Source organism: Paramisgurnus dabryanus, chromosome 9 (genome assembly GCF_030506205.2).
Source record: "Paramisgurnus dabryanus chromosome 9, PD_genome_1.1, whole genome shotgun sequence".
In the NCBI taxonomy this organism is placed as follows: domain Eukaryota; kingdom Metazoa; phylum Chordata; class Actinopteri; order Cypriniformes; family Cobitidae; genus Paramisgurnus; species Paramisgurnus dabryanus.
In genome coordinates, this window is record NC_133345.1 from 10,598,199 (window position 1) to 10,625,571 (window position 27,373).

A 27,373-nucleotide genomic window follows, 5' to 3' on the forward strand; every position below is an offset into this window, starting at 1 on the left:
CCTCCCTACACAGGCTTGATGATAGAAGCTCACAAGTAAACAGAGACGGATCATCAAATCATCGCAGGATGAGCACCGCACCGCTGCCAATCTAAAGGCAGAGAAATCTCAAAAACATACCGAGACAGATGGCACGTATGTTATGGGATAAGAGAAGATTTATGGTTGAAAAATCTGCTTTTGTTACACAAAGACTGCATACAAGCAGCATCTTTATGCTATGTATGCTATTTTCATGTTTGTTAAACTAGATATTCACAAATTCTGGACTCATTTATACAAAGTGCACACTTCATACTTATTTTAACTCTTTTCCGCCATTGATGAGTTATCTCGTCAATTATCCCTCACTTATCTCGTCAATTAAGAAAAAAACGCTTTCTTGCCAATGACGTGTTTTTATCCACAACGTGGTGTTCTTACCTTTTGCTTATAAAACACCTGCAACTTAAGCCCGATTTATAGTCGTGCGTAGGTTCGGCGTAGGCTATCCGTAGCCTGTGCGTAGCTCTGCGTAGAATGACTTGCACCTCGAAAAAATGTTAACAGCGCGTCAGATCTACGCGGACCGCAAGCGCTGTGATTGGTCCACCAGAACCACTCCCGTCAGGTAAAAAAACTGTGTCATAGGTATTTCCGTTTGTGACGGTGAAAACAAAGATTGAGTAGCCAAGTTGAGTATATTTAACTCAAACTGCATCAAAAGTCGTTGTTTATTTACTTCCATCATTGCTGGTGTTCTCAAATTATACACAACAAGTTGCTGTTTCTTCTTTGTTTGTGGGTTAACTTGCTAAGCTTCTTCTTCTATGCAAAAGTAGAAATGAAAACCGACGCGGAACCGACGCGGAACCGACGTGGAACCTACGCCGTCGCGGCTAGGCCGTAGGACCTACGCACAACTATAACGAGCCCTTTATAGTCAGGTGCAACTTATGTCAAAATTATTATTTTTTTCATTACCGTCTACAGCCACGAGAGTCCGCTCTATGCTGCTCCTGTATTTATGTAATTCAATGGATTCAGTGATGCAGAATGACTTCGGGAGCATGGTAAACTTGATTTGGCTTGTCGTGTTAATTAAGCCTATTCAGCCTCCCAGGAATGTTCTGTATGCTATTGTGTTAGCTGAATAAATGTTAATGTTACGTTAACATGTACGGACACCTATTCAGCCTGCGGTTCTGTGCTATTGTTTAGTTGAAAAACTCGCTTTTCCAGATTAAGTGTCTGTTCTTGGGCTTGGATTTTGTGAAATATTTTTTTTAATAAACGCGATGTATAGTTTCATTTGATATATTTGTATATTTATGTATGTATAGAAGAAAATATTGTAAAAAAAAAAATGCTGACGCTGGCTGGCAACTTAAAAAACGTTGGTGGGGAAAGCGTTAAAGGGATTTCATCTTTAAAAAAACACATCTACAATATTATTAATCGTACCATAAGGGGGCGTGCACACCAAAGCTTTTACGCCCGTGGCCGGCATATGTTTTCAATTGTTTCCAATGTAAGCTCTGCGTTTTTCAAAAAAAGCCTGCAGTTAGCATTTTTTTCTGCACTGAAAGACAGTGCTCGGCGGATATCCCTGCGCTCAGTGACGAGAGTTGAAAAATATTCAACTTTAGGTGAAAAGCTCAGCTCGTCAATGTCAGTTCTCACACGGCCGTCCAATCACAGTGGAGGAGGGGCAACAAATATCACAACAACCAACCGCCACATCGTACAACGCCTGTTAAACAAAGCAGAAGTATCACAGCAACCACAGGACTCAGCTTAAGAAAGCTGGCACTCAGCTGAAAAAACAGCTGGTATTTGCGTTTAAAACCTTTGGTGTGCACAAACCCTAAAAGTGAATGGTGACCACGAGTGTACCCTGACCCATTCACTTTTATTGTATGAAAAAGAGGAGCAGTTGTTGCACGGAAAAAGTGAAGGATTTAAATATGACATAGTATAAGTAAATGATAACATTTACCTGACATGAAGATAGATTTACCTGAGAAGCAAAATTGCATAAGATTTGTTTTCAGAGAAAATCAATTCTTATATAACATCTTGTCTCATTTCAAGTTGTTTTATTTTTCACTTGTTTATGCTAAAAGACAACAACTCATCTGTTATTCAAGTTTCTTTGCAAAACAATTATGTAAATTTTCCATCACAGGTAAATTGATCTTGTTTTAAGGATATTTAGATATTTTTACTAGAAAACAAGACAAAGATGCTCATTATGAATGTGTATTTGTGCAGCAGAGTGCCTGCATTAAGCAAGCTTTCACAGAAGGCCAAAATGAAAATTATAATCTAAACAATTTTTATACATATTGAAACTGGACAAAAAGCTTTTAAAACGCCTGCTTTCTTTGAAAAATGATGTGCGAGTGGAAAGTTATGTTGTATGAATACCGAATTAAAGTTTATTGCACACTTTTTGAAGAATTGATTACCTAATGGTTTGCTGCACCTAGTGCCTCCTGTGAATGGACAAAAATAATAAAAAACTATTAAACATGCCGGCGCAGACAAAATGCATAATTGCACTGGTACGTCCTGCTACTTTCACAACATCACAACAAAATAATGCTGGATATTAGTCTCAATGCATATTTCATAACACAATTCCTGCTTTAGCCTACTGTATAGACAACAGCACACACGTGACAGACCTTACAACTTTTTTATTTAACCTCCCTTTGAGATATGACATATTTGTTAAATAAATATTAAAAGTGAAACAAGCATGAGGTGTCAGACAGGGTATAGGAAATGTTTTACATGACTCGAGGGTCAGAAATCATCCTTACTTATGTCTAGGACATCAGGCAGCTTAATAGTGACTTCCAGCCTGACCAGTGTTATAGCCCAGAGTGGGATTAAAAACACACCCACACAATTTAATGGATTAAACCAAGAGCCTACAGTATAATCTTAAGATTTCAAATACATTCGGGTCAACTTCAAAGTGTCCCTCGTTTCTGTATTTTATACTCATGACACAACATGACAAAGTGGATTATCAAACATGCCGATTTTAGCTACAATGAGCAAAACTATCAGTTGTTTGGTACAGGTTTGTTTCTCTGAGGCGCTTTTCTGTTTTGGGGTTTCTTAAATTGTCATTTTACTTTTTTATAAAAACTAGATCAAACCAGCAACCTATAAGATTCCTGCTCTGGGATAAAACCACTACAGTCCCAACATACACACACACACACACACACACACACACACACACTGGGGCTACTTTACACACATTACTTTGTGTTACAAACCTAACAACGATTTAAAACGCTTCAAAATCCGGAACAAAAGCAGTTTACAAAGGCTGTACACTTCCTTTGTGCATCAGTAATTTCTATTGAGGAGCAGGATGTAAATAAGTGAATAGGATGTTTAGTATAGAGTATGGACCTGCGTTTTTAGGAGGCTATTCACTGTTTAGTGTTCCCTAAAAATGCTGAAACTAACACGATTTTATATCGCTGAGCAAAGGCAGATGACAGGCTGCACAAAACCAAATTCTAAACAGGATTTAACGGAGAATGAACACGCGTACACACAACCAGCCTTTCAGATTCAATTGCTGCTCTCATAATAATACAAAATAGCAACGGAGAAACTAAATATATAGAAAAAACATCTTTATGCCAGGACACAATCTTATTACAAGCAAGATGACGCAGAATGTATGGTTTCAGAAAGAAGAGACTTGCGGTGGATATGTAAAAACTTATATGGACTTATAAAACATCATTACTGACCACAACTGGTGTGTCCTTGAATGACCCATATACTCTATGAACAATTGATTAGTTACAATAATAGATTGATTTTGGAACTAATACCTAAAGCTCACCTTTACCAATGACACGTGTCCCATTAGAAGCTAAACTGAAAAATTAATGAGAGGTAGAATATGCTTTGGCACAGCCGTTTGTTATGGGACTATGATACATTCTCTGACCCTGACCACTCACAATTACAGGATGAAGTGAAAAGGCATTGAATTAGCTCCTAAGATGAAGCCATTCAAACATTTGGATGTCATTTTGCTTTTTTTTCTTTAAAAGAAGGAACTGGAAAAATATGTTATTTTTGTTATGAATCACTGAATCGAATGATAGCGCTAATGTAATTTCATCAGTGGTCTGAAGCTGTTTATATAAATTTAAAATAACAAAGACTGCATTGTACCAAAGCCAAACGTTTGATGACAGTCTAACCTTATGGTGCGTTCACACCAGACACTAAAGAGACGTCACGTGAGAGTGATTTACATGTTAAGTCAATGCGGATGGTGAGGAACGTGCAAATTGAGCATTGTCCATTGATCCGCACAAGTTGAAAAGTCTGAACTTTGGCAGATTTTCGCACCACGTTAACCGTTAACAAATCTGGTAAGTTTACTCAATTTGAGCTATATAAGCCCCTCCCATGACACAAATGTACTTCATTTTACAAAAATGACTAGAATTTCATGCGCGTCTTTCACGCGTGAATGAAGCGAGAAAACTCAAAATGTTCAAGCGTCCAACTATGCGCAAAAAGTGCATTTTTGCTGAAGCTTCCGCGTCTGGTGTAAATGTTAAGGGTGCACCGATCTGACTTTTTCAGTCCCGATACCGATACTGATCCGATATCATTGTTGAATTAATAATAAAATTGTTAAATGTGTAGAGTGCTTTCTGATACATCTAGTATAATTTTACATTTAAAAAACAATAATTTAAAATGATTTACAAGTTACAAGAACATGAATTATTAATCACATGGCAGTGTTTAGTAGAACATATAATAGGCACGTTTGATCAAATAAATATGCTAAATATATTTTCCTTAATTGCGCAAAACTGTCACAATAAAAAAGCTTTAGTGTGCAGATGGTTATTTTGGGAATTATGCGCTTGACCTGAACTTTTGTGCACATCCCGGGTGCAGAATTGATGAACCTAAATCATCCTGTACGCTACGATTATGCCTTCCTGTGCGCAGAATTGATGCTCTTGAAGCATACTCCGTGGGAATCTGCTCTTGATCGCAATGGATAGTTCATAACAAAGAGAATAGATTCGCCCTGTGTTTAGCACATAGTGAATTGCATCCATCCAAAGGCTTACTGAGAATTTATAAAAGCACATTTTTAATATAGCCTACAGTTATCATGTGTGTGCGTTTATGAATGACGCGTTTCATCTGTCAGCTTCACCAGTGCGAGTAAGTTAGAGTTTCTGTGAACTTAAATATCTTAAAAGTCCATTTGTTCCTTCACATGAAGTTACAGAGTGTATTAAGAAGACTTTAAATATAGTGCATAAAAACTTTTATGGTGTTTGCTTTTATAATACTTTGTCCTTTTAGGGCGCACTCACACTGTCCAAACCAAACCGCGCTCGGGCGCGTTTGACCCCCAAAGCCTGGTTTGTTTGACTAGTGTGATCGCTCTGTTCCGCGCCCGGGCAGAGGTGGGCCGGAGCGCGGTTCACTTGGGCTCAGGCGCGGAAGGCTGTGGTGTGAGCGCAATCGCGCCTGAGCGCGATTCAAAAGGTGAAGACGTCAGCTGCGCGACCACTCACCTTCATCTGCCTCCCTAAAAACCTTTTGATTCGCGCAGCGGGGTTACGTGAATGTCTGAGCTGCGCACGTGACAGATGAACTAAGCAATATGATGACATGTGAGAGGGCTGTCTGTAATCGCGCACCAAACGACTCCGAATGAAAAACACAGACTTATCATTACGGTGGGTTCCAGTGTTAAGAGAGAGCTTTACTTCCTGCTTTTTTTCAAAACAATCGCATCTTAATGACGAAAGCGCGCCCGGACTCGGATCGATAAGAAGTACAGTGTGAGACTGTGAGTGCATGCATCTGGGGGAGTAGGGAGGGGTGACAATCGCGCTGGGGCTTGGTTTGGTTTGGTTTGGTTTGGATAATGTGAGTGCGCCCTTAATCGCTTGTTAGTAACAACTTGGATCGGTCCTGTTAGTCTGATATCCAATTCAGCAAAAAGGGCTTGGATCACCCCGATACCCGATCCAGATATCGGATAGGTGCATCCCTAGTAAACATACAGTTATTTCCCCAAAAAACACTTTGCCACCAAACCAATTGAACAAAACTCTAAAATTAAACACATTTTCCATCCAACGGCTTAGTGTTTGGGTCACATATAGCGGTGTGGTCCTGTGACCAGAGCAATCAGACTATAGTGTTTGCTGTGAAAAGTGCTGTTTGTGTCTCAGACAGTAATAAATACAGGGCTCTATCATGAAGCAGGATTGAACAACACTCTTATTTAGATTGCCGTTTCTCCTAGCAATGCATGTGCTAATTACATTCAAATTAGACCGGTGAGGAAGAGAAAGAGACAAGGACTAATAAAGGGTTTCATTCTTGCTACTATCATTCTGTCTTCGCCTTTGTCCGCCTCTCCATTTCTCTCTCTGTCTGTCTCTCTCTCTCTCTCTCTGTTTCTCTCTCTCTCTCAACATCTTTCTCATTTTCTTTTTCCTCTGCTTACTTGACTCTTTAGGCAACTGCAAACTCAGCCGAGCTGTGTCAGGTAGCAATTTAGGAGGCGACATTTGCCGAGACAAGTGTGTGTGAGAGAGAGAGAGAGAGAGAAAGAGAGAGAGAGAGAGAGAGAGAGAGAGAGAGAGAGAGAGAGAGAGAGAGAGAGAGAGAAGCAGTTACATTTCTCACTAATGTTGGCTGTGTGTTAGTGAAATATTGAAGGGTTATTACAGGTAAAGGGTGTAATTATTTAGGGCTAAAATACTACTATCCTAGCTTAACATTCAAGGAAGACATTTCTAGGTCTTGCCTTCAAACGTTTCAACACTGTGACCCTGTGGAGTTTACGACTGGTGCAATACCTAGATTTTGGCTTCGGCACAATAATCCTCAGTATTGACATAAAAAATGGATAACTACCAATTAAATAATTATATATATATATATATATATATATATATATATATATATATATATATATATATATATATATATATATATATACACATATATTCTTCATTTTCATATTTAGCAAATGCATTAATAAAACATATTTCATTAGTTTCACGCATCAACTGTAAATTGCTTTATGATGTTGTACAGCAGTAAATTTTGTGTGTTTCTAAAATCAATGTATATTATTTAACATCTTAGAAGCAGACAATTACTTGGGTAAAACACAACAAAAGAAACAATGCAATATTTTGCAAAATGTGCTGTCAGTTTACAGGTAAAGCAGAAAAGTTGGGAGCCTTTTTTTGTTGGAACATGTCTGTTGTATACGATTATATTTGACTTTTGAAATATTATTTTTGAATATGTGACACTGACAAAATTTTGGCATGACAAGTAAAAACCTGAACCACTGGCCCGACTGAGTGTTGAGCCCTAAAGAGTTACGGTAAAATAGCAGATTGGAAAAACAGACAACACCAAAGAGAAATTAAAAACACGCAAATAAATGCAAATTTACAGTTACATGAAGGCATTAAGCAGATTAGGAAACAATAAACACGAAAAAGTTGACACTCCGAGCATGTTTAACATTACTATACGACAGCTTACTATTATTGCTGTGGTGTCATCAACACCAGTTCATCAATATAAGACAGTCACCGCAGCAACATCACCATGGCTACATTATTCACAGCAAAATCACCATGGCTACATTTCTAAGCATCCCGGTTTCTCGGGTACACCCTCCCTAACTCGTGTTTGTTTTTTCTCTGTTTTGTCTTTGACTCTCTACATTTTAACAGAATGCTGTGCAGGTGCAGAGAGATGGACAGCGATGGTTTTCCCGAATGTAGTGCCTATTAAAAACAAACAGCACCACCACATACAGACACACACACACACACACACACACACACACACACACACACGTGCTTCCCTTTTCCTGAGCTCCTGACACGCTGAAGGACTTTAAAAGTGCTTTTCTAGAAAACCCATTGTACTGACAGAGATATCATCTGTCTGGAAGAAGAAGCGTAGCCCTGAGAAAGGAAAGCTCTAAGTTCTGTCTTTAAACAGCCGTCATGAAACAGCATAAGAAATATGATCTTCCATAAGGGTCAGGTCTGGAAGACCATGACTATTGCCTTCAGCACATTAGCTCATATAAGTGTGCTATACCTTTTCTGAGAAAGTGTCAGAGGTCTACCAATCATTTGGTCTTTCAATCTTTAAGTGTTGTTGTTTTCGCTCTCTCCCTCTCTGGGTTTCAACTCATTTTCCAGTCCTCCGCTTATTACAGCATTTCAAGGTCGATAGTTGCAGATTGATTGAAAACATTCTTACATAACTGAGCTCGGATCATCTGAGGATACTTATTCACCTAAACAACAAGAATAACCTACGATTTTTATTTTAAAACCATGAGCATCAATTGAAAGCTGGTCCTATAGCACCTCTTCAATAAGATTTTCCACTATATTTTTCCTATATCCTAACCAGCAAGCTTCCCTTGTTATATATCAAATCTGTTAACTGGTGGGTATGCAAAGCATGAAATTTTGGATTCTCTGTCATTAGAAAATTACAGTGTGGTTAATGGTGTACAGGATGCAAAAGTGGGTTGTAAGATGTTTACACAGATCATCAATGTGACCTAAATCAGCATAATGGCTCTGATCCAAAATCTTGTTGCAAGTTGCCTTGCAATCTTTTTAGGAAGTCACTAAAATTCATTTTCATAGGTGTACATTTTAATTTGTTCATTCATCATGTTGCTAAGATACTAATGTGATACCCTTGAATAAATTATTAAATAAAAAGTGTCTCCTTTTAACAAACCACTATATTTTGTTAAGCGTATGTCAAAATTTTAACCAAATTGTCCACAAGATTGGATTTATTTTTAGCTGACTTTGCAATGCCTGGTGGGATGGCTTTCTCCATGAAGAATACATGCATGGTGTTTTTTAAACATCCTACACAGAACAATTTATATGATATATCCAGAGTTTCCTTATCAATAGTCATGGTAAATGTAACTTGAGTAACATAATCCAGTCGTGGCATGGATGCTTAAAGGGGACTAGGGCTGAAACGATTCATCGGGTTACTCAATTAACTATATAACAAAAATTCCTTGAGGCAAAAATTCTGCCTCGAACTCGGGATGCACCGATACCACTTTTTTGGAATACGAGTACTTGCATTTCAGTACTTGCTGATACCGAGTACTTAATAAAAAAACATGATTTAAATTGACAGGTAACCGCTTTAGTCATATAATTTAACAAAAAAAAACAAAGGACTAGTTTTCCAGTTTGTTGTAAACTGTGCCTCTTTGGACAACATGAGGCATTAACCCCTTACACGCCGCTCAAACAAAGACATTTCTCAAACCGTGGTATCGATTCCAGGTATCGGGGGACTTTTAACGAGTACGAGTACTTTAGAAAATGTGGTATCGAGGCCGATACCGGATACCAGTATCGGTGCATCCCTACCCTCGTTAAATTCCTATGAAGCGCACTATACACGCAGGGATCTGATTTACACGGACCGTTGTTCAATGTTCAGGAAGCACATCATAGCGCGTGATACATTTTGAATTTAGTTGGCGCGATGGCGGAGAGTAAAGTCTATAATAGCAGAGAATGTCTAAAGTTTGGGATCGTTACATTCTTATCATTACATTACATTCAGTATCTGAACCGAAAACATCCACTGCTGTTTCACCAAGCATCGCTGAAACAAGGTAACGTAGCCTAAACCTATTGATTTTTATCCCATACTGTATGTCGTGACGCGGTTTGACTAGATTGATGTTTAGCGTTGAAGTTTTTTAAGTAGTAAACGTATTCACGTTCAATTGCAAGAGAGTATAGCCCAGGGGTCCTCAAAGTTTACATTCAAAGGTCCAAATCTGAATTCTCATCATTTTCATAGGTCCGGAAAAACTGGTTATTACAAAAATTGTCAAGCATTGTAATAACTTTATGTAAATCACTTGTTATATAACAAATCAACACAAATAGTTTGGGAAAAACATAACAAGTGTATTTTGCATTTAAAGTAAAAACATTTTTTAAACATAAACACAATAAATATGCCAAAAGTAACCAGGTGCAAAATACAGAGCAACCAAATTAGAGACATGGCAAAGTTTGTTTTCCATCAGATGCATAAACCATGGCAAAAAAAAGTGTGGTAGGTTGGCGGAGACACTGACCAAAATTAGGAGTGCACCTATAAATTGGCTGATGATGCTTGCTATGAATTACGGTGAAATGCCGCTACATCCAAAAGCCAGGGGGCGCTCTCGTGCAGAAACTCAATATGCACTGCAGACGAAGAACCAGACACACGCAGCTCCAGGAAATGTCTGGATATATTTATATTGCTGTTCTTCAAACCTTTTCAGGTATTTTCATGATAATAAAGAATATGTATAAAGATTATGTTTGACGAGTGTTGCTTTTTCAAATGCATGTTATAAACGACTCAAACCAACAGTGATTTCAGATCGATAAGGACTTACTGATCAAAAGCCGTAGTACATGAAGTAGCTGTGCATAATATCTGGGTGTGATGTCTACAGCGTCACACAGGAAAATTTTAAATAACTTGTTTTATTTTCGGACCAGGAATACTCTTAAATCTAAAAAGAAAAAAACTAAACGAATGGTTTACAAGTTTAATATGCATTTGTAAATTAGCAAATGCACACATTTAATAAAATTAATGCACTTGTAATATGAAGTGGACGCGGGTCTGGATCAAGTTCCCGTCGGGTCCGCATCCGGACCGGAGTCCGGACTTTGAGAACCCCTGGTATAGCCTAAAAAACAACCCCTTCACACACACACACACACACACACACACACACACACACACACACACATGCACCCTCATCTCTCTCACGGGGCAGTCAGACCAATCGCAGCAATGCATCACATATGCTTAAACTTTTATGTAGCCACGCAAACAATAATTTCACAGGACGTGATGTTGTATAAAAAAACACACACAAAAAATTATCTGTCGATTAACCGATCGATTAAGTGCTAGATTAATCAATTACAAAAATAACCGATAGCTGCAGCCCTAAAGGGGACATTTCACAAGACTTTTTTAATATGTCAAATTAAACTTTGGTGTCCCCAGAGTACATATGCACAACCGGAGCAACGTCATAGAATGTCTCTGAACAGGTTCACGCCCACTTTTGGGAGAAAACAAACTAGACCTCCAATTGACTTCCATACAAAATAGCGGAATAAAGCAAAGTTCGTACACACCCGGCAGGCGTAAATAACTTAAGAAATCACTAGAAATTAAACATGTTGAGTAATTATCTGTCCACCCTGCCTGCCAAAGAGCGCAAAAGTTACATTAACACATTTCATTTGGTCATTATAAAAACATGTCCCTTTCACTCTCCCAGCGCCAAATTTTTGTAACAACGCTTCCCATTGGCCAGAGGTGTCTTACCCGGACATTTACTCGTACCTCATCGAGTCAACAGGGAAGAGACAGTAAATGATTTTACTTCGTATTTGAAAGTTACTTCGTATTTATATATGAAGAGTTTGGTTCCAAAACGCAATAAACGCCATTTTTGAAAAAAATGAGTTACTGCCAAAATCAGTATTATATCTGGGGCCGTATTCACAAAGAATTTTAAGGCTAAAAGTAGCTCCTAACTGGCGAATTTAGGAGCAACTCCTAAAAATAATGGGCGTGTCACTCCTAAATTTAGGACTCCTAATTTTTTTCACTAAGAGTAATTCACAAAGCATTTTAGCCCTAAAAGTAGCACCTAAGTCTGGGACAGCTTAAAAGAAGTCGAGAGGACTCCTAACTCACTAAGAGTTATTCACAAAGGATCTTAAAATGTCTTAGGTGCTGATCCTCCTTAACATGGACAGTTTCACCAACTCAAAAGCATTGCACATAACACTTAAAAGCACACTTATGTAAGCATATTGTTTATAACTATATTTGTTTCATAATTCATTACATTCATGGCAAGCAGAAAGTTTTTTAGAATTACATGAAACAATAATAAAATTAAATATTTAATATTATAGGCTGCCATGCTAGTCTGTTTAAAGGCTGAAATCTCAACCCTACTGCGATACCACCGCCTCTCGCAGTCGTCCGGGGTCCGCGACACAAGCGGGAATGCTGCATTGATCTGCAACAAATCCTCTCCCATCAGTAATGCGCGGGTTGATCCGAAATGAGTGGATGCCTGAGGTCACCCGCGGATTTTTTGCGGTCCGACTTGCGGGCGGGTTAGTTGAAAACGTTGGTCGGGTGTCGGTTGTTTTGTACATTGACCCGCGCATCATTGTCTCGCATGTCTCACGCTTAGTTTTGCTTGATATCTCAGTGCCGAATTTCCCTTTTATTACGTTTCTTTTTTCCAGCACCAACTGGAACAGCAGCAGTAACTGATCCTGCATCCAGTTGGGCTTTCTTTTCCGTTTTGGCGAGTTCATAATCCACCGTCATTTATTTATTACATTAGGATTCTTCAATATGGGCAACATTTACTTGCTTTAAGTAGTCTATTTAGGCTAATAGGATGTTAATTAATCAAGCAAGTGTTAATGTAATGTCGTTTTTTATTATTAGGCAATTGGCGGTTTTCATTTGTATTAGGCTACCTTGATTTAATTTAATTTCATTCACGACTTTTCTTTAATATATGCATTTTGATGGCACTACTATTATTATTTTGTGTAGGACACAGACATATTTCAATGTTGTAATTCCATGATTTGGTGCGTCTGTGTTATGTTACGCATGACAGCTGTCATCTAACAACCAATCACCGTGGTCATTGCGAGGCAGCTCGTGCATGAGAACTGACGTCATCCGTAGCAACGAAGACTCACTCTTAGTTTAGGAGTTATCATTTTTCCTTACTAAAAGTAGGTCTGAAAGGCGTTGTGAATAACTTTTAAGAGAAAACTCCTAGCTAAAATCTTTTAGTGCGATTTAGGAGTACTCTTAGTGGTAAGATAAAATGCTTTGTGAATACGGCCCCAGGTCAGTAGTTAAAAGTAAATAATTAATTTTACGCAAAATCCAATACCCGCCGTGATATTCTGTCATCTTTTCTCCCTTTGTTCCCAAAATGCGACAAACGCCACTCCTTTTTTACAGAACGCAATAAATCCATTCCTGATATTACAGCGGACCATTCACGCAATGTAAACAAACATGGCGGCGCGCTGAGTACACGGAATCCTAATTTTCCTCATCTACTTTGTACTTCGTGATCAACAAACAAAACAAAATAATACTTTAATAGCATTGCTAAACCTGTGATGGTTTTCTGTGACGGGAAAGAAACGTAAGCCATCAACATCTAATAATTTCCGCGAGAGGCACTCGGCTGCTTGTTCTTCAGACAGCATCAAGCTTCTCATGCTAAAACATTGACCCCAGAGGATCTTATGAAAAACTTTACATTATTTTACTCAAAGTCAACGAAAATCGAGCGGGACCAAAACATTTTACAGCTGATCGCTGTGAAAATGTAAAGAGACGACGTCAAATATAACCGCAGCAATGTGTTCTTAATATAACAAAGTAAGTGTTTTGGTTAATGCCATTAATGTTTATTTTTTAATCATTGTATACCACTAGTCAACTAAATAAATATAAAATGGTAAAGATGAATGCACATTTATACATTGATTTAATAGATTTATAGCATTTTGAAATAAAAAACTGTCATGGATTTATTGCATTTTGTGGAAAAATAATTAGTTTTTATAATAAATCTTTGAAAATCAAGTTATGGATTTGAATTTCTTATGTTTTTATAACCTAAAGATGCTATGTGAAAGTTTGTAACAGAAAATAGTGGTTTTCATCTTGTCACTTTCTTGGTATAGAAAACACGTTTTTACCGAAATTTGTCAAAATGGATTTATTGCGTTTTGGAACCAAACTCTTCATATTATGTCTTTATATTTAGAGTACTGAGTCTGAGTGCACTTTTCCATCCAGCCAATCAACTAACTGGCTTAGCGACATTTCCAGCAATCACTGGATGGCGTTGTTACACAAATTTGATGCTGGGAGAATGAATGTTTTTATATTGACCAAATTAAATGTGTTAGTGTATCTTTTGCGCTCTATGGCAGGCAGGGTGGACAGATAAATACTCGACATGTTTAATCTGAGTGATAAGTTATTTACGCCTGCCGGCTGTGTACAAACATTGCTTTGTTCCACTATTTTGTAAGGAAGTCAATGGGAAGTCTGAGTTGTCCCCCAAAAAGGGGCAGTGACGAAATTTACAGTCAAGTTCCCGGATGTGCCGGTAGTCCGTATATGTGAAAGTTTTTAATTAGAATATCATATAGATCATTTATTATAGCATGTTTAACTTGCCACTTTGTAGGTGTGAGCAAAAATGTGCCGTTTTTGGGTGTGTCCTTTAAAATGCAAATGAGCTGATCTCTGCACTAAATGACAGTGCCGTGGTTGGATAGTGCAGATTATGGGGCGGTATTATCCCCTTCTGAAATCACCAGGGGAGCTAAATTTAAATTAGCTATTTTTTCATATGCTTGCAGAGGGTGGTTTACCAAAACTAAGTTACTGGGTTGATCTTATTCAAATTTTCTAGGTTGATAGGATCATTGGGGACCCAATTATAGCACTTAAACATGGAAAAAGTCAGATTGCTCTTTAAATATACAGCAAACACACATAAAATACAAAAATATAAACCTTTTACACAAACTGTAAGCTCAGAATACAAAAGATAAGTTACTTTCTGCAATAAATAAAATATCTCCATAATACCTCAGTGCATAATGAGAAGTTTAAGCAGTAATTGATGAATTATGTTGTGGCTAATTGAGATTGAAATTAAGTTTGTCTGTTCAGAGCCTGTTAGGAACCTGTCCATCCTCCTGTTCATTTTCTCACCGTGAACCTTGACAGACTTTTTGACAGCCATCTTTTTTTTCTTCCTCATTCATTTTTGGATATGTCTGTATTACTTTGTAATTTTTCACTAGGAATTTCGCGGAGAAGTGTGACATTTTAATAGTCTGCTGTAGACTCTCGACCCGAGCATGCTCTTCCGGAGAAAGTCTCTTTTGAATGCTAAATAGATTTGCCTTTTTCAGTGATAGACGTCTTAAATGTCTCACTTAGAAGGATGTTCTTATCCCTTATAAACATCACTACACTGAACCTCTCTCCTGTTCACTAACTTGTTTTTTTCCATAAATTGCAGAAAGCTTCACTTTTCGAGCAAATAAAGTTTAATTGGTTCAACTCTTATTGAGAAGTTGAACATATTGTAGCCTTATCGGCTGTGGAAGACAACATATTATACACATGAAGAGGTCTTGTTGTTATTGATTTTCTTTACTGTGCTCAGTGTTACAGCTCATTAGTGTGGATGATATGAACTACAAACACTGTTGAATGTTGTAACATCTTGTACAAATGCATAGAGAATGCAAATTTTCTTAATTGTCCTTTGTTGTAAAATTTAAAGCGTTTTGATTTTACACTAAATAGTTTCTACTTCTCAAGATATGCGTCTCTTTAGTTGATTATCTAAACTGAATCTGATCACATGTGGAGCACTTTGGTTCAAAGCAAATTCTTGGAACACAGTATTTTTACTATAAAAACAACAGTGCAGACTGCATCTAGCTTAGCTAGGTCAAAATTAATTACCAAAGTTGTTAAGCATACAGCAGCTGTTGTAAACAAATGCAAATGCATTTTCATATCAAACAAGGTTTGCATGATCCCTCAGCTCTCACACAGAATCTGACGCTTGTTTATGCTTGTTAGTTGTAAGGCTACAGTAGCTGATCCACATTTACTGTTATTGTTACCGGCAGCTGAGATAGTTGATCAGGGTTATGTACGACATCAGGGCAGGTACTTCACTTTAAATGAGAAATCTTATCTTAGATCTGGGAAGATTGCATGTGCGAAGAGAAAACTAAGCCCCAATTAACATTTTTTGTTTTTGCTTGTGCATTTTTTGAATATGTGAATTGTAAATGACATAGATAATATAGTGATGGTCACTATCTATCATTTTGATTCACTGTGGATTTAATAACACTTACAGTATGCTTACAGTCAGACACCATTGTGGTCCAAGATCCTTCCAACTGAGTTTATTACTTCAACTAAGCAAAAAAAGCTTAATGAAGGCCTATTCCAATTTCAAAGAAATAATCTGTGAAATAATCATGCCTTGTTCTCATTTAACCACGGGAAAAAACTGATGCGATGCATATTGGACCATAATTGGACAATTTATTATTTTCTCCCCATTTAGGCTCGGCGGTGAGCAGCAATGAGGACGACGGAGAAGTCCTTAAAGCCATCAATGCAAAGATTTTAATTGACTTCAGGCTCTTTTTGAATTATTAAAGGATTTTAAAGGAATAGTTTACCTAAAGATGAAACTTACATCATCCTCATATTAGCAAGCGTGAAACCTTGATGATTTTTTCTTATTCCACCACAACACAAAAGACATTGTTTAACAAAACAATGCTTTTCTATATAACAAACATGAAAAGAGACAAGCTGTCAAGCTTTAAAAGGACAAGACCACATTGTCAGAAAAAATGGTCCCTAGCTGTCACTGGGGCTGTACCCTTTCTAAAAGTACACCTGTGCAATTAAATAGTTCATCTTGTTACCTCAGTGGTACATGTTGGCACCAAAGAGTGCATATTAGTACCTCAAAGGTTCATATTGGTAAATAAATCTTTACCTAAATGGTACATATTAGGACCTTTTTAAAGGGGACAAGCCATTAAAATTTGACTTTTTCCATGTTTATGTGCTATAATTTGGTCCCCAGTGCTTTTATCAACCTAGAAAATGTGAATAAGATCAACCCAGTAACTTAGTTTGGGTAAACCATTCTCCACAAGCATGTAAAAAAATGGGTCACTGAAATTTGGCTCCCCTGGTGATGTCAGAAGGGGATAATACCACACCTTAATCTGCACTATCCAACTACACCACTGCCATTTACAGCCCAGTCTCACGAAATTTCGTTATATAGTCACGTATTTTTTTGATTCTTTTTTCGTGCTATTATCACGAAATTTCGTGTTTTTTCGTGATCGTATAACGAATTCCTGTTTTCGTGTGATTATCACGTATTGGTTACTCAACTGTTTTGTCCTATTTTCTTACCATTGTCGCTTCGGTTTAGGGTTAGATTTACATAAAATGACATCCCTACCCAAACCCAACTCTAACCCCAACGCCAGGCGACATATAAAAAAATAAATCAGAAAAAATAGTATAAACCAATATATAAAGTGACTTTCTAATGCAAGCACCAAATCTAACCCTAAACCGAAGCGACAATGGTTTAAAAATAGGAAAAAGCAGTTGAGTAACCAATACGTGATAATCACACGAAAACAGGAATTCGTTATACGATCACGAAAAAACACGAAATTTCGTGATAATAGCACGAAAAAAGAATCAAAAAAATACGTGACTATATCACGAAACTTTGTGAGACTGGGTAGGCCATTTAATGCAGAGATCAGCTCATTTGCATGTTTAAGGACACCCAAAAACTGCAAATTTTTGCGCACACCTAAAAAAGTGAAACTTTTAACATGTTATAATAAATTATCTATATGATATTATGAGCTAAAATTTCACATATGTACTCTGGCGACACCAAAAATTTATTTGACATCTTAAAAAGTCTTGTGAAATGTCCCCTTTAAAGGGTTTTGCCCTAGTGCCATTTTTTTACAATTTTTTTCTGATTTTTCCATAAATACATCACTAGTTAATATAACTTGTGCAATTTGGGTTAGTTAGGATAGTACATTTGATATGCATTTTTTTTTAAATATTGTTATTCTTAGTATCACTACTTGATATACACATTAGAAAAATTTGATGTGCTTTTTTGTATCTTGGTATCACTTATTAACACATTTTTTTTACTGCAATTTTTACTCTTGTAATTGCTAATACACCCTTTATAAAAATAAATATGCGTAATTGCTTATTAGAGCTACAATTCATTAAAGGGGACAGAGAATGAAAAACCATTTTTACCTTGTCTTTGTTGAATAATGGTAGTCTACCCACATTCACAAACATACAAAAAGTGCTAGACATGCTAAACATCTCAGTCTCATAGAAATTCCTCTTTTAGAAATGTCAGCCAGAAAACGGCCCAATCTGAAAAACTGATGCTTATGACATCACAGGCATCTAACTGCCCCTCCACTTTAAAATAATTGGCTACATTTTTTGAGTACCAGCAAAGTCAGCCAATCAGTAATGAAATTGCAAGTTAAGCCAATAGGGGGAGCCAAATAGGTCCAAAACCACTTGTTTAAAATCCCCCACCCTAATAGAGCTATCTGAGAGAGGTTTTTAGGAAGCTTCTAAGGCATTACAGACCCAAACAAACTCACATCACAGAATAAGGATAAATACTCCATTCAATCATTCTATGTCACCTTTAAATTGAATGTTTTTTGTTCATCAAATAGTACAGTTTATCCACCCACCTGTGATTGTAACAGATGCCTGTCCTTCGTCCCCTAACAGTGGATTGATCAGTCGGCAACTGTATGTGCTGTTGGGCTCCAAAATGACCGTCAGAACACTCTTAACACTGAAAAGCCCCTCCTCATTGGCTACTTGAGAGGTGGTAATGTTGTCCGTCGTCAAGTTGCGTCCAGCTCCGTCTTGCCACAGCACATCAGCCTGTGGATATCCTCCATACGCCACACAGGTGAGGTCCACCACTTCACCAGGCTTTAGGTGGGACTCTGTGTCCCAGGTGACCAGCGGTTTGGAGAATGGAGCTGCCAAATGGATACAGAGATTAATTTTTAGCACTCCTTGTGGTAAGTATTGGTATAACAGGCGAAAGAATGGATTGGGTGACACTGACAACAGCATAAGTTTAGCAAACGTATTGAACTTCAGGGAAGTTATACAGTGATGGAGAAAAGAGTGAAAAGCTGAGTGACTGTGCTTAGCATTTAGCTTAGCGACCAACCACTGTGTGCCACCTTGGGACCAGCATGACATGATTCCCATTAAATTGTTAATTACATTCTAGAAGCTTAGCATAAAACACACATGGCTCAACATCACACGGAAATCATCTGCTGACACACTCATCTACGCCCACTTCCTCAGGAGGGAACCATCTCACCCTCAACGGGGTGCCAGTACCACAGCTGGGGGGTGGTGGCAGCAGCTGGGGCTTCTGAGAAATTGGGCAGCCATAAAGTGTTTTTGTTGGGGGTTACCACGGTGCCAGATGAAGAAATCATTGCTCCACTGTCCCTTGAGCAACCAAACGGAAAAAGTAGAGCTGGCCTTATTCCCAGAGCCAATCATATTTCGGCAAACAAAAAGGTGGGGCGTTGGAAAAAGGTGGGGCGTTGGGAAAAAATGCAATCAGGAGGTTGTGGGCTTCAATGAAAACTAGGTGGTGATGCCAACAAGGCTGTGACCTCTAGCGCTGTCTATTTGACAGACAAAGAGATTTCTGTGGGGCCCTGTGTTGATTCCTGGCATCTCGACCAAAGGTGCAACAGAATAGCTATTTATAAATGTGAGTTTAAAATAATTAATAAATGTTTTTTTTTTTCAATTAATAGGGTTGAAGCAATGAGTGAACTAACTTTTTTATACAAAAATTTTAATAAGCATATGTCCAAATTATGCCACTTGTATGATTTTAACCCCTTGAGATCTATGAGGTAGAAGAGATCTGATTTTTAAGATAAGGACAACACATTTGGGTGATTCTCGCGAAATTAGACTTATGAGGTGTCATGAAACATTTTGATTGAAAAAATGAATGCAAAGTAAGAGTATCAAAATAAGAAGCATACAGTTACAAACATCTCTTCATTTACTATTTTGCACATCATTTCAAATGACATCATACTGTACAAATCAAATTTGTTGTTTTTTCCATAAATAAGGGGAAAATTTTAATTACCGCAACTTGTCCATGACTGAATTTGGGTTCTTTGACATGGAAATATTTATAATTAAAAATCTAAAAAATAAAAAGCGTCAGTGCATGTTATACTACGTATAAACATTTACAGTAAAGAAACATGTGGTATTTGGTGATCATTGGTAAATGTAGAGACAATGGTAAGCAATAGAAATGTGTCCAAGACCAATTTTCTCATCCTCCACAACAATTTTCAATCATTGTTTAAGCTCTCAAGGAACTTACATTTAAAAAAAATATATTAGTTGGAAGGGACATAATTGACTGTGACTGCCAGGTAAGCAGTTCTTATTTTTCCCTTTAGATAAAAGTTGAAATTTTGTTTGTCATAGTACCTCGACAACTTTTTAGTTCTTATAACCGAAACATAAGTTTGTAAATGCATATATTTAATTTAATATCATGTTGCGGTAATGATCATTTTTGATAATGATAATCTAAAAAAGTAAATAATTCCATAGGAAATATTTTTTAAACCCTCTAAAAATAATGGTTATAGTAAGTTCAGACCTTTATCTTATATGTGCAAAAATGTAAAAAAATCTGATGCTGGACACCTAATTCTGGATTTCGAGAGAATCACCCATTTGCCATCTATTCTGGGAAAGTTTTAAACAATGCTCAAATCTTTAACACTGAAAATAATGTGATTGTTATTCTAATCTTCATTAAATTACAAAACTGGAACAATACTGAACATTAATATTACTTAATTCAACGTATTGAGAAAGGAAAAGCGAGAGGAAGAGAGAGAGAGAGAGAATGAGTGAGAAAGAGAGACTGGAAAATGGGCAAATGGCATCCATAGATCATAAATAATGATCCACCCTAGTAAGTCTGAGTGCACTCGGCCATAAAAATAATAACACATATAGCCAGCCACACTTGAGCACTCTCTCCAGGGACTGAAGCATACCATCAGTCACATGAAATACTAACAATCAATACAACTGTATATTGATCAGGGTCATTGTGAGAATCGCATATAAATGATCATGGTCATTATTAGGCCTTTGCAAAAGCACTAAGCATTTTATGACCAATATTTGAGATGTGCATAGATATCAATCATACATGATGCCTGCAATATCCATAAATGATGTCCGTAATAACAGACATTATTATAAAGTACTATACATATAAAGTGCATAATAAAGATCACATACAAGAATAGAGCGCTGCTAGGATTAATATATTAGTATTCATATATTCAAAGATTTAACAACTACAATATCGTAGATATTTCGAATAGAGAAGCAATCGATTTTGAAGACAAGATTAAAGGAACGCACTGCAGGTTTAATACAAGTTTAGTGCTATCTGCAGGCACAGCTTTTGTGGCATGATGTCGATTACCACAAATAATTTCACTTGTTATAGTCATTTAAACCACTTTAATGATACTTTTAATGGTGGGTTTTCTGCTGCATTTCTGTTTTTAAACCAGAATGCAGGTTTAGTTTACTTCCAAATGCAATGATTTTTGCTTAAAAAATTGCCAACATTCAATATTTATAGGGCATCTACATTTACTTTGTTTTGGAAAGTGTACAACAGTCATATACACTCACCTAAAGGATTATTAGGAACACCATACTAATACTGTGTTTGACCCACTTTCGCCTTCAGAACTGCCTCAATTCTACGTGGAATTGATTCAACAAGGTAGGATAGCATCTTGATAGGATAGCATCTTGCAGTTGATGGAGATTTGTGGGATGGACACGGTCAGAAACAATGCTCAGGTAGACTGTGGCATTTAAACAATGCCCAATTGGCACTAAATGGCCTAAAGTGTACCAAGAAAACATCCCCACACCATTACACCACCACCACCACCACCAGCCTGCACAGTTGTAAGAAGGCATGATGGATCCATGTTCTCATTCTGTTTACGCCAAATTCTGACTCTAACATCTGAATGTCTTAACAGAAATCGAGACTCATCAGACCAGGCAACATTTTTCCAGTCTTCGACTTTCCAATTTTGGTGAGCTTGTGCAGGTTGTAGCCTCTTTTTCCTATTTGTCGTGGAGATGAGTGGTACCCGGTGGGGTCTTCTGCTGTTGTAGCCCATCTGCCTCAAGGTTGTGCGTGTTGTGGCTTCACAAATGCTTTGCTGCATACCTCGGTTGTAACGAGTGGTTATTTCACTCCTTTTCACACAATTCTTTGTAAACCCTAGAAATGGTTGTGCGTGAAAATCCCTGTAACTGAGCAGATTGTGAAATACTCAGACCGGCCGTCTGGCACCAACAACCATGCCACGCTCAAAATTGCTTAAATCACCTTTCTTTCCCATTCTGACATTCAGTTTGGAGTTCAGGAAATTGTATTGACCAGGACCACACCCCTAAATGGATTAAAGCAACTGCCATGTGATTGGTTGATTAGATAATTGCATTAATGAGAAATTGAACAGGTGTTTCTAATAATCCTTTAGGTGAGTGTATCTCTCTTATAACACGGGCCTGTTTTATTGCTCTATTTTGACTGGTTCTGACATTTCGGTTGAGAAATGTCCAATAACTAGTCAAACCTGTCAAATTTCTTAAAATAACACTAATGGTACTTGGTGTATAAGCAGAATAATTGACTCCGGTCCTTTAAATTATTTGAAAATAATGCACAGCGTTGTACCGCATTACCACCTTGAGTGTGCATTGTTTTTGAATAATTCAACACCCCGTCTTCAATTATCCCTTAAATAATGTATGTTAATGTTCGTCTTACCTGCTACTTGCATAAGCAGGGAAGCGCTGCTGTACGCCTGCACCCTCACAAAACAGGTGTAGCTACCCTCATCCACAACACGCACCTTCTTCAGCAGGAGCGACACGTTTCCCGCCGTCAGCTGATCTGGGTAAAGGCTCGTGCGATTAGCGAATCTCTCATCTTGGTCGGTTAGCTGATCCCGGCTCTGCGAAAAACTGTGTACGTTGCGCTTTGTGTCTGATAGCTGCCAGAACACAGTCAGGTCAGACAGGTTAAACTTTGTTACCCCTGAGAAAGAGCAGTTGAGAACTGTGTCCATCCCATACAGAGCCACCACGGGGGATTCTGGGACGATGACATTCAGAGCTGCAGAGAAAAGACAGAAAGAAAAATATCTTGTATTAAGGTTCATTTATGGGGAATTAAATCTTTTGATCCTGGGGTTGGTACCCAGTTTCTTGGCCTGCCCAACTAAATCATGTTGAGAGAACTGGAGCATAGTGATCCCAGCAAGCAACAGACGTAATTTTACCATCTAGACACAATGTAGTCTGGCCAAGAGTAATCCACTTCTAGCCAAAATAAACTTGAATTTGATTACATTATGAGCTTGTGAGATGTATGATATTCCATCATGTAAGCAAAGTTAACAAGTTTATTTCTCTATCTATTTGTATCTAATTTCTGTGTCACTAGCAAAAAGGTTCACCTAACACTGTTAACAAACAGATAGCCCACCTCCAATTAATCCAAGACATTCTATTGTCTATTAAGTAAGGGATAATGCATAGGTACCCGGTTGTTATTGCAGTAAAAGGCCCTGAGAGTGTGATCAGGACCTGACACGAAGCTATTACATGACTATTTACACAGCTATTTACCTCATAAGTAAGGTAAGAAACATTAAATATTGATTTGAAATAAAACTGTTTACTTTCGGCTTTAAGGCAAGATGTCCAAATGTCACAAACAAAATGTAATCATTTGTAAATATAATGACATATATTTTATTAAAAGACATATTTATATGTAATATTAAACTGTAGCTGTCAAAATGAGTTACCTTGTGTTATTAGTTTTGAGCCGTGTAATAACGCTTTACATTTTAGTAGTTCAAGCATTCACTAACCATCAAATCCATGTTATTTGTGGCAGAAATGCTCTACCAGTCGAGCTATAGTAAAACTTAAGTTGCTGTAAAACTCAAACAAGCAGCAATGTTTTGATAACGCCAATTAGCATTGCCTTACAAATAGTGATAATATATAATTTAATGTTGAATGTATTTTTTACTATCCAGATTTTTCCTTCATGTGTATCTGATACCTGATTGGTGCATCACAGGCACAGAGAGCAAGAAAAGAGACTCGTAAAAATGACCATCTGTACTCACACTGCCACATTTTTGGCCCTACAGTCATCAAAAAGTCAAAGGCCAAACAAATCACAGAGTCAAGGAAAGACACTGAAAGCCCTCCTGTGTAAAACAAACACAGCTTGGCGAAGACTGTACAAAAATCGGACATACTGTATCATAAATCGACAACTATACAATTAACATGGATACAAAAACCCTAAAAATGCTCTCCGTGCATTACATCATCTTATCATACTTTTGTAAAAGCACATTTGAGGTGGCTGCTAGTTCTCTGTCAGAGCCAGAAAGAGAGGCGGTGGTATGGCAGCGTGAGGGGAGCTGACGTCATGGAAACTTGAACTCAGGAATGCGTCTGTCCAATCATTAATGATGCTCAAATCAACCTCAATCTGTGTACACACAGGAGACAGCACACATCAAACTGTGTGCGTGAGTGCGTGTGTGTGTGTGTGTGTGTGTGTGTGTGTGTGTGTGTGTGTGTGTGTGTGTGTGTGTGTGTGTGTGTGTGTGTGTGTGTGTGTGTGTGTGTGTGTGTGTGTGTGTGTGCGTGCGTGTACCTGGTAATTATCACGTTGATACTGTAGGAATACCAGTAAATTTGTGACCTTGTGGGGACATTTTGAGGTCCCCATGAGGAAACAAGCTTATAAATCTAACAGAATGATGTTTCTTGCAAATCTAAGGTATAAGAAAGTTTTCTGTGATGGTTGGGGTTAGGGAATGGGGCAGGTAAGGGGAATAGAATATACAGTGTGTACAGTATAAAATGCATTACGTCTATGGAATGTCGCCACAAAACATGGAAACCAGAATGTGTGTATGTGTGTGTGTGTGTGTGTGTGCGTGTGTGTGTGTAAAATTAGGAAATTTCCTATCTTATATATATTATCATAAAATGAATATTGTAGATACAATTCTGGATACTGATTGGTTAATATTTTGTTATCTAGAAAGGGCAAAGAGATATGAATTTGACAATAATAAACCATTATCAACCAAAGCTAGTGAGTTATTTTTTTCCATTTAACACTGTGGTAAATTATGATACATATGTGAATCATGGTGGCAAAATTAGTCAGAATGTGCACCATCTAACTTTGAGCTGCATTTTAAATCAAAATCGATCGAAATTAAGTCACAACCTCGAACTTCGAAGTAAAAAATGGGATCGTCGATGCTGCCATGCCCCCATGTCACGTCCGGTTGGCTTGCCAAGCAGGGGAAAAAAAACTCTCAGAGGTGCCTTTAAAAACATCGGTCCAGCAGAACGCAATTTATATTTTAAACACGAGGGATGTATTTCTAAGACTCCTTGAAATTCATATCATAAACAGGGTTATTTACTACCTAGTGATCTGACTTTGGACAGAGCGCAGCTCTCTGCACGTAAGTTACGCAAGAGTGAGAAATGATTTTTGTGCAACAGGTTTTATTTGAAACAAAAGGGATAGTTTGCCTCAGCTCGCATGAAACGCATAAAACTGAACAAATACGTAAGGATTACCACTTTAGTTTATGTTTAGACTTCGGACAGATGACACGTGAGACAAAGAGAAGCGCAGCTGCTTATGACGCGCTGGATTTATTTCAGATGCTAGGAGTCCAAGATGCACGCATTAAGTCCATGTGCGTGCAAGAAGGAATCTTCTCTACAAGCTCTCTCGCGTAAAGTCAAGCCCACAAACCCCCATGCGAGGAAAAGCACGCAATGTGCATGATAATGTGAAACTATAATAATAATAATAAATAATAATGGCATAGCATTTATTTATCTTTCAAAAAGAAAGTAAAAATTGAGAATCGAATCGAATCGTGACCTTAGAATTGAAAATGTAATCGAATCGAGGATTTGGAGAATCGTGACACCCCTAGTTAATAGTAAACAAATTCTGCATCTCAAGGCAAGTAATTCCCCAGTGACAGCTTGGGGCCATTTCTGACCTTTTATTGACAGAATAATGGTTAATTCAGTCATATAAAATAAAAAAATTTGAACAGAATACCAGTTCATATAGATGTTATCAATACAACACATTCACTGTATGGTTTTCTTGAATAAAAAAAAACATTATTTACAGTGTTCCTAAGCCTTAGTTGACAATGTAAATAAACTGCTTCCTAAAACTCTAAAATAGTTTTCTTTCTATATTTCCTTCAGCTGACACAGATGTATGAAAACAATTAAAAGATTAAAATATGCAGAAATAGCAGCTGAATACATTGAATGTCTGGTTCAATAGCTGCTAACTAAAGGACTGAAAGACCATTGAAAAGAGCTCCAAATCCTCATTCAAACACTTTAAATGTGAATCTGCCCCATGTCTGTGGTGAATGCCAGGATTAGGAATTATGTAAGGGTGCTGGAACATTCTAAATACCAGAGATGATTGATCTAGGAAAAACGCTTTTAGCAGGAACAGGGAGGACGATATCGGAAAGAGAGAGAAAAAAGAGAGAGAGAGACAGACATTAGGTTATGCTTGAATGTTAGGTAGAGACAGACAGGGAAATAAGGTGGACTAATTTAAATTTACATCCACCACTTTGTGTTAATGGTGCTGGGTAACATCTGAGATGCTGAGAGGGAGAAATATATGCATGAGGAAAATAGGAGCACAAGTACCTGTGCCACCAGAATCAAATCAAGTCATTAAGATCCTTCTAAATGCTGGCAGACGTCTCTATGATGTTTATTTACATGTTCTGTTTTCTTTTTGTCATTTCCTCTACCACGCACTCCCCCGGCACTCAGCGAGCATTTTGTTGCTTAGAGAAAGACTTGACTGTGTCTTACTAAATTGCTCTTCATGCCCATCCAGCGTCACCCTCATCTCGAGTTCGCTCTCTCCCTCCCTCTCCCCCTCTCTCACTTCATTCGTTCTTTTGATGGCATTTCTTGCATGCTAGCCTTTAACACAAGCGTGGATAGAGACACGTCACACATTTAAATCCCCTCAGCAGAGCAGAACGTTTTCCCCTCAGCCAGCTGCCTCACTGAACCCAAATCATTACTCAGGAGAGTCAGCGTTACCCTTGTGCACTCGACATGCCAGTCCTGAAGATCACAGACCTTTCAATAGACCAGCTACTGAATAAAAATGTAACACAGAGCTACCAAGGTGAAGCGGTGCAGAGATAAAGAGAGAGAGAGAGAGAGAGAGAGAGAGATCAACGCTGGCAATCGAGAGCATTTAAACTGTCGAAGACCTCGCTCAGAAGAAAGACCTCCTGGGGAAGTCGATCCCCAGAATAAAGTTTGATTCCTCAGAGGC

The 27,373-nt window shown here is 37.9% G+C and overlaps 1 protein-coding gene across 2 annotated transcripts in view; it reads right to left on the reverse strand.

Annotated features, from left to right (window-relative positions):
• Nucleotides 1-27,373, reverse strand: part of cd276 (CD276 molecule) — a 108,709-nt gene that overhangs the window by 59,205 nt on the left and 22,131 nt on the right. For both annotated transcript variants that reach the window (XM_065282948.1, XM_065282947.2), the window contains exons 3-4: nucleotides 22,742-23,089; nucleotides 18,534-18,833 (exon numbers count right to left, since the gene is read on the reverse strand). In XM_065282948.1, coding sequence (XP_065139020.1) covers nucleotides 18,534-18,833; nucleotides 22,742-23,089 — 648 coding nt within the window. The remainder of the gene's footprint in view (nucleotides 1-18,533; nucleotides 18,834-22,741; nucleotides 23,090-27,373) is intronic.